The following is an 8,294-nucleotide window of genomic DNA, read 5'->3' as shown; positions in this document are numbered from 1 at the left end:
ATCTGCAATAGTTTCTGCATTGTTCTAAGAGGAAAGGCCACCACTCTGACCAGCCCTTTCACAGATTGTCTGTATGTTCAGAAAAGCTCCCTACCACTTTCCACTCCCCCTCAGCAACCTTAAAACAATTTAAATATATGAAACTCCAAAACAACTACAGTCCAGATCTTTGCTAGCAGACCTCTGAGGAAAGTCCTTTTTGCAAATGAGTTTGCTTTTCTCTATCACTGGAAAATTTTCTGTTTGCAATGATATAGATATAGAAACCCAAGTCCAGGAATCTAATAATGCCAAAGCAAAAAAAAACCCAAACATCCACCCCTAATTTTAATTAAATTTGCAAAAGTAGTCTATCAGGCTGTTTTGATAGTGATTGGCTGATATATACGATTCATTTGTTTTAAGATGACCTGTGACATCACCTGGGAGACTTTATGGCAATCTGTGAATTATATTTATGAAAATATGCATTATATCTCATAAGAAAACCAGTGAATAAAAAAACTGATATTCACAACAAACTGTTCGACCTGGTGAAGTGCTAGTTTGAATGGAGTTTCATTCGTTACCATATTTATACTTACCAGAAATAGCCGACTGCATTTTGAATATTGCTTTATAGTACACTATCCACGTTGCAAAAGCAAAAGGATTTCAAGGCTCTAGTACGCACTAGTAATTTCAAAACACAGGAATAAATATCCTCATACTTTGCTATTTTTATGCTAAAGGAAGACCCTAAGGTACATACATTGTCATGACTCAGCATGGCTCCTTTTGGCTTCCCAGTTGTTCCGGATGTGTATACGAGTACACAGCATTGATTCGGCTTTTGGGAGTTAATAATACAATCCAAAGTAGTATCAGATATGTCATCTCCCAACTCCAGAAACTCCTCCATCTAGAACACGTAACAGAAAACACAGGATATCAAATGACTTCTTACAAGTGGGAAAGATGTAGTACCTTATCAGTCTCAAAAAACACAGAAAACTTCAGTGCCTTGCTCTGAACATTTTTCCAAGGCAAGTTTTGCCAGGTCTTGCCTGTGTGAGAAGTATGGTAAGACTAGCTTAGAACTTCATGTGTGAATTGTAAATAGGCTATCTAAAATTGCGCTGCCATAAGCCTTTTCAGTGTCTAAGAAGAGAATGGTAACACTATTCCTCCTCCAAGATGGATACTGTGGACAAGTCACAGAGGCTAAAATTCTGTTACTCACACTGTTAGAATGATTTTGAGTCTTATTTAAAGGAATCTGGATGTACCATTTTTAAGAGTACACTTGTGACATTCCATCGAGAATTCCTTCTCCTCTATATAAATATAAAGCAATTGGATGAAAGCTTCTTTGCAAGAGCATCATCATCTAGATGTGTGAATGTTTGCCCAAATTATCTGCTATTTTATAGCAAACAATGCATATGATGCTGGTCACAACTTCCATTCAAATCTGGCTCAATCTAGAATGAGCTAAACCTTTTATGATACTGGACTTTTGTGCCACACAAATTGGTCCAGAAGAATGCTGAACCTGATCCTCTATGTTACATTGGTTGTTCCCAGATACTTCTATTGCATGCATCTGATGTGCTGCTAAGTGTACCATTGATTTCAATGCTAATTGAAAACTAGAGTATAACAAAATTTTCCAGAGTCAATAACCAAACTGTCTGTTTCCCATTGGAATCAGATGATTCATAGAGCACTACAGAACTGTGTCATTCAAATGCAAGATGCAGCACCTCCATTCTTCAATGATTTCTTGGACATATACCTACGACCACATAGCAGTAAAAGGGATGATGCGAAGGACAGCAGAGATAAAAAAGGAGAATCTGTGCTTGATGGGGAGTTCACCATTTCCTTCAGACCTCTGCCATTGCCAGTGTGCTACTAAGGTTAAAATAGTTAGCCTCTGAGGCACATACACTTGCTTTTTTTGGGGTGGCATCACTATCCTAAGGATTCTTCTAATTACCAGTCATCAGTTTTATATTTTCTTTGAACAAACCACATCTCTGAAGAGAAAGACAGTACAATGCGCAGCTCTGTAGCAAGTAGAGAATTTGTCACATCCTATCCCTTCCCACAGCATGTGGATGCATCAGTTTCCCTAGCTCCTTTAAAGTCTGGAGGTGTCAAGGATGTAATTATTTCTATGTGACTTGGCAGTTGTTTCTGTTTTCCTGACCTTACTGAATTCTCATACTAGAATGTGTTAGCCACTGTGAATCTGTTGCCTTGGCTTTGTTTACTGAACAGTACCTGCAACAGACAGCGCTCCCATTCCACAGAGTGCGAAAGGTACAAACAAACAGTCACACACTCATACTGACTTTGCATTTGCCTTCTGGAAACATGCACTGACCAGTGAACTAGGGCTTTGCCCCTACTGCAGCAACTGTTCATTACATATTAGCTGGCAACTTGTAACACAAATCCCTTTTACCAAATGCCATGTGGTTCGGGTGGTTTGCTTTACATCAGCCTTAATAAACAATTATTTCTGCCTTTGGTGATTTGATCTCTAATTTTTTCTTTAGACAACAAACTATGTCAACTGTCAGATACTCTCACAGCTACCCTTCTCCATTAAGAAAATGTGTCGAACACAACACCTGAAGAGGGATGTTTTCAAATATATCAATTCTCAGGCATTTAGGCTGCAGCAAGTGAATGTTGTTCCAGAATTAATTGCTCGCGTTTATTCCTTTTACTAAGAAATATAAATAATAAGATCATTCCTGTATTAATTTTTTTTATTGTACTGAGATGCAAGACATACTCTATACCAGTACGTATCAAAATTGCAAGTATTTTTAAAATACTTTTACATTGTTTACTCTTCATTAATATCTTTTTTCCTCGCAGTGGAAGTTTTTCAGCCCAGAATCCAATAATCTGTAGTCCACTTAAAACTCCAATTTTTGTATTCTTACTAAGCTATTTTCAATTATATTTTAAAAATATATTGGAATAACATATTTACAAAAATCTGTTCTGCTTAAAGTCCTCGTATTTCTTAAATGAAAGGCTAGGCTTCTACCACTCAGAAATTTCTGATCTTGGCTTCATCCCTTTTTCTGCTTTATTTTTAACATGCAATACAAAGATTCTACATATACTAAAAAAAATGTGCTCCTCTGTGTTACTTCTCTTCACTTGACGCCTATCACCAGAAATATTTGGTGCAAACATAATGCAACTATCAACTGTAAAGTACAGGCATTTTCATGTTCTTGGATTCAGTGTAACTAACCACAATTCAGTTTTCACTAGCACCAGTGAACAACTTTTATTTTTAACAGTTTGAGAGTACACATTCCCACCTGAAGCCTATAGGTGTTTTGTTAATCCAGTCAAGTAAAAAGCCAGGAAGACACAAGACAGACAGTTAAGCAAGGCAGCTCTAATTTTAAATGTCAAGTATCAAACATGAAGTTACAGGCAAATTAAACAGAAGAGCTGATGAAGCTTTTGAATGTGTTTGCTGGAACACAGCAATGCATTCTAAATGGCAGACATTCTACATAGCAGAAATTAATCAAATAAATAATACCCCATGAATTATAACTCAGTTCTAGCATTCACATACCGTATACAAATTTGGATGTCTCTCTGGAATGGAGTCCTTATATAGCACAACAGCTTTCAGGTATGGCAAGCGATTCCAGATCTGTTGGATTTTTTTAAAACAAATTCATTATTCATACCTTGTGTGGTTGTTTTTTTTTTTTTTCCACTAAAATACTGCCCAAATTATAATAGCTTGACAGTCACAAGAAACCTCCCATTTCCCTCCACCCTCAAATATTCTCCCCTATACTCATAACCAATTAGCTCAACAAGGCAGGGGGGAACGGTACAGACACACACAACACTACACACTCTGCTCTAGAAAATCTACTTTCAGTCAAAAGATTGAAAAACCAACCATCAGAAATGGCTCTTCAGCTTCCTTTCTCACAATGCACCAAAGGGTACATCAAGGAACAGTCTAGGTCAAGCTAGAATCTGACGCTAGCTGCTATGGTTACCAATTAGGACAGAGGAAGTCCCTCAAAAAAACTGCTGCTAAACTGCTAAAAAAATGTTCTTCTTTCTTAAACAAAAAAGGAAAGGAAGCCATACACGCATTTTAAGGATAAATAAAAATATAAAGCTGCAGGCTTACAGGCAGACAGCAATGGCTGCTGCTTTCAGTAGCTCTTTCTCCGCTTTGTATAGCCCGCACAGAGCATTCATTTTGCTGAGCTTGGTGGGATCCAGTGCCTCGTAGATGCCTCTGAATTAATCACATTCTAAACTGACTTGATCCACCTGCGCTAGTACAAAAGCAGTGGCTTGATGGTAGCCATTATGTATATACTATCGGAAGGATAACAATTGAAATATTATTTCAGTTTAGGGTTCTTCCAGAAAAAAAAGTATCAAAAAACCCTCAGTTGAATTAAGCAGTGTTGGCCAGAGCTGTCTTTTCTTTTTCTAGATTGAAATGTGTATGAATCAAATCCCACAAGTTCTTCAGTTTAGTCTGTTCTCCATGTTTGTGACAGCATAGCCTGGTATTTAGTCAGTGACACTGCAAGAAGGCTTGTCTGATTGTATGTTTTTCCAGAATACTTATAAAAAAAAACACCCCACTCTTCCTCCAAATCGCATCTAAAACAAAACTACAAAATACAAGGCAATTAATGTAAAACTTATATGAAATACATTTGAATAAAATCCACAGATATTTTCTCTCTGGCAGGTACAGGTTTTTGGCAGAAAACTTCATCATGGAGGGCCCCTCTGCTTCAGCAAACAGTGCAATTTGGTGCAAGTTTGATGACTCATCTCCAGTCATGGGTCTCCCTCAACATCTTACTGACAGAGAAGCCCTTCTGTGGGAACTGCCCTGTGCTCCTTCAAGTCATGCAACAGGGATCTTGCCGTCAAGTTAGTTTTTCAATATGGCACTCTTGCAGAAACCCACTCAAAGCTGCCAAAGAGTTTTGTGAAAACTGTGGCTGTTCATTTAAAAAGCTGCCTCTTTTCTCGTTGCAGCCTGTATCATGTCAACCATCATGCTACCAAAGTGCAGTAAACTCAGCAGCCTTAATGGTCAATTTTACAAGAAGGAAAAGATGACATTTTGAAAAGAGGAAATTCTGAACACTAACATCCCTATTATTTAAATGGAAGGCCTTTCAATACTGGCATCATCCTAATCTCTTCCATTCAAGTGCTCTGTGCTTTTCCAAACAGAATCAAGTGATGACATCATAAACGTGGGATCAAAATATGTTTTTTTTCCAGGTAAGTTTGCAGTGAGACAGCCAGTGAACTCTCAGCTGGAGAGAATCAGAACTGCTTAGATGTGAGCCACAGACACTGTAGTGAACAGAGCTGCTAGTTACCCAATAGCTCAAACACCAGACACCAAATTTCTGAAGAACACTCCCATTAAAGGCTTCACGATACAGATAGTGCATATGGTATTTGGGACCAATACAGTATGGAGAAATGGGAAAATTATGGCTTCTAAGTAACCATTCAGCCACCTTGTACCTGCATTATCTTGTCCAATTGTTTCCGATTTTCCACAACCATGATATTGGTTTTGCTGTCATGAGCAACGTAGTGGCAGGCTTCTGGAGAATTGGTTGTATATATTCCTGTGACAATTCCTCTGTATCAAAAATGTATATATATATATATACACACACACACATACAGACACATATACACGCACTTCGTATCAAAAAAGAGAGTAATAAATCAGAGATCAATGAGAGGTGAAAAAATATGAAGATGTGGCAGTAAGCAGCACAGCTGTCACGTTTGTTTCAAGTATTCAGATATACATGAATATCTCTGATAAATGCACATTGCAAAAACTAATCTCTGAACTCTAAGATGCCAAAGGCTAGGATTGAGCATTTTAACTCACTTGAGGCTATGTGAGAGTTAGCTCATGAAGCAGTAAAAAAAAACAAACCACTCACATCCTTTTTGTGTTCAAGCTGCACACAGATACCCATATGAATTTCACTGGCACAGAAAGAGCTTAAGAGGTAAAATCTAAATTGTATAAACAGGTATCAGGACATAAGGAATACAGCTATTTCATATTTATCTGTCAATTCATCTACTTGAACATATCTTATTGTAGACAATTATTGTTAATATAAAACTCTGAGTCTCATCTGTTTCCTATATCTTTCAGTGATAAGATACTGTACAACAGCTTCTGTGTGACTGTCACAGTTAAGCCCATAGCAAACAGGATCAATTTATGAGTGTCTGGACTGTTTCAGATATACTGAAAGCTATGAGACTCCAGTAGGCTGCTGAACATGCTAATCAGCTGCAGCACAATTTCCAAGATAGGACACCAAACACCGATTTGTTATGTTTCCAGACCTAGCAAAACAGAAATCCCCAAATCCTCCCCCCACCCAAATCCAACAAAAAAAAATATCTTACCCAGCAAAAACAGCTCCAACAGCCGAAATGAACCATTCTGGAGAATTAAATCCAAGGATTGCTACGCTGTGGAATCGTTCAAGACCAAGCTTAAAAATAATAAGCATAAGGTTATATAATATAGGCACACTGGAGAGAAACCTATAGCATGAAACATACATACAAATATAAAACAGGGAAAGTTTCGATTTATTTATTATTTCAGTATTGATAAGACGTGTCCACACACATCTGTGTTGATATCTACAGCAAAGCCAGTATTTATCAGCAATTAACATGATGTAAACTTTCCACTATCTTCTCCTGTCTGGTTGAGCTCTGCTCTCCAGAAAGGCCCAAATCTAGGAACTTTTCAATATGAATAAGAGCATAAAGAGTACTAACCTTACGCTATGTTTAGAATGTTTTAAAATTTGTCTCTCACCAAATTCATGACAGTGCTGCTTTCACCTATTTTTCTTTTTTTTTTATCTTAAGGCCTTATGCTGAGCTTTGTACCCATGCCCCAGTGAGTCAGTGTAACACAGCAGCTCTTCACTTGCAGTCAAGTTCCCTTGACAGCAGTGATACCTCTTTGACCAAACCCAATTTTCATAACAAATATGACCGCTGATGTTCAGTTAATAGGATAAGCCTCTTATATTGTGTTTTGGGGTGTTTGTTTTTCTTGTTGTTGTTTTATTGGGTTTTTTTAAGGAGTCAAAGGGAGAAAAAGTAATCAGTTTTGTTTCCCGTGTCTACCTTCAAGAAGCTCTTGGCCGCTTTCCTGGAGAGGCAATAATAGTCTGAGAAAGTTATCTTCTCCCACTTTCCATTCTTCTTGCTGGCCAAAGCATTAAGGGATCCGTATTTTTCCAGGCTCTCCTTGAACATCTGATGAACTGTTATGGGAGTCTGTGGACACGAGTTATCTATTCTCAGCCTGACTCTGCCATCAGCAAAGGAAGTCCACAGAGACTCTGGAAAGTAAAGCATTATCACCAAGGTATACTATCATTGAAAAATACTGTGTGACTGAGTACCACAAGACAAGAAGATTGAATAAATGCTGCAGGACTAAGCACAACTCTGGCACTTCCCACCTTTTGAGAGAAGGGCTTTTCAATTTTATAACTACCGAATATGCACGTAGAGAGAGAAATATTTCTTACACTTTGTTACGCATCTTGAATAAAAGTGCTACCATACAGAATTATGCCAATACGTGTGTTACAGGCGTAACACAAATTCCAGGAAAATCTGTTTGCCCATGCTCAGCCCTGCACAACCCACTACCCCTTGAGCTAAAGGAGTAGCTGGTGAATCAGAAGGCTACAGAGATCAGAAAGATCCAAAACCTCTATCCCTGTTCAGCATTCAAACTCCTTTTGCTTATCATAGCTCCTTCCTCCCTCCTTCCCCTCCAGCTATTTTCTTTCATCCTACCCCTGTTCCCAGTTGCTTCCCACAGTTTTTTTCCTTGATCATCTGCCCTGTTGTCTAGTATGTATATCCACTCCACTCACTCCTGTTTTGCCCTATTTCCGCACCATCTTTCACCTTCTTCTCCTCTTGCCTTCCTCACCCTATGTTTCTACCATTCACTTTCCCCTCCCTGTATTTTTCCTACCCTTCCTTGACAGGAAACAAGCACAGGGCACCAACTAATGTCACTTGACTCTCACCACTGATGCCAAGGACTGGGGCAGTCCCTGGCATTCACAACAAATGACTGTCTCAAAGATTCTACTTGGCTCTTGCAAAACCAGCAAGAAGCAGGCTGCGTATAAATACACTCCTTGGAGAATCTAGGGGTTAGTAAGTTGACAAAATTTAGGTGA

General features: G+C 38.4%; 1 protein-coding gene across 1 annotated transcript in view; it reads right to left on the bottom strand.

Annotated features, from left to right (window-relative positions):
- Nucleotides 1-7,406, bottom strand: part of ACSBG1 (acyl-CoA synthetase bubblegum family member 1) — a 16,262-nt gene extending 8,856 nt beyond the window's left edge. The window contains exons 1-4 of the mRNA XM_009886718.1: nucleotides 7,216-7,406; nucleotides 5,557-5,677; nucleotides 3,599-3,679; nucleotides 752-901 (exon numbers count right to left, since the gene is read on the bottom strand). Coding sequence (XP_009885020.1) covers nucleotides 752-901; nucleotides 3,599-3,679; nucleotides 5,557-5,598 — 273 coding nt within the window. The 5' untranslated portion in view covers nucleotides 5,599-5,677; nucleotides 7,216-7,406. The remainder of the gene's footprint in view (nucleotides 1-751; nucleotides 902-3,598; nucleotides 3,680-5,556; nucleotides 5,678-7,215) is intronic.
- Between the last annotated feature and the right edge of the window lie 888 nt (nucleotides 7,407-8,294).

Source organism: Charadrius vociferus, unplaced genomic scaffold, assembly GCF_000708025.1.
Source record: "Charadrius vociferus isolate BGI_N301 unplaced genomic scaffold, ASM70802v2 scaffold356, whole genome shotgun sequence".
NCBI classification, from domain to species: domain Eukaryota; kingdom Metazoa; phylum Chordata; class Aves; order Charadriiformes; family Charadriidae; genus Charadrius; species Charadrius vociferus.
The sequence above is the reverse complement of the archived record's forward strand: the minus strand, read 5'-3'. Positions and strand labels throughout refer to the sequence as shown.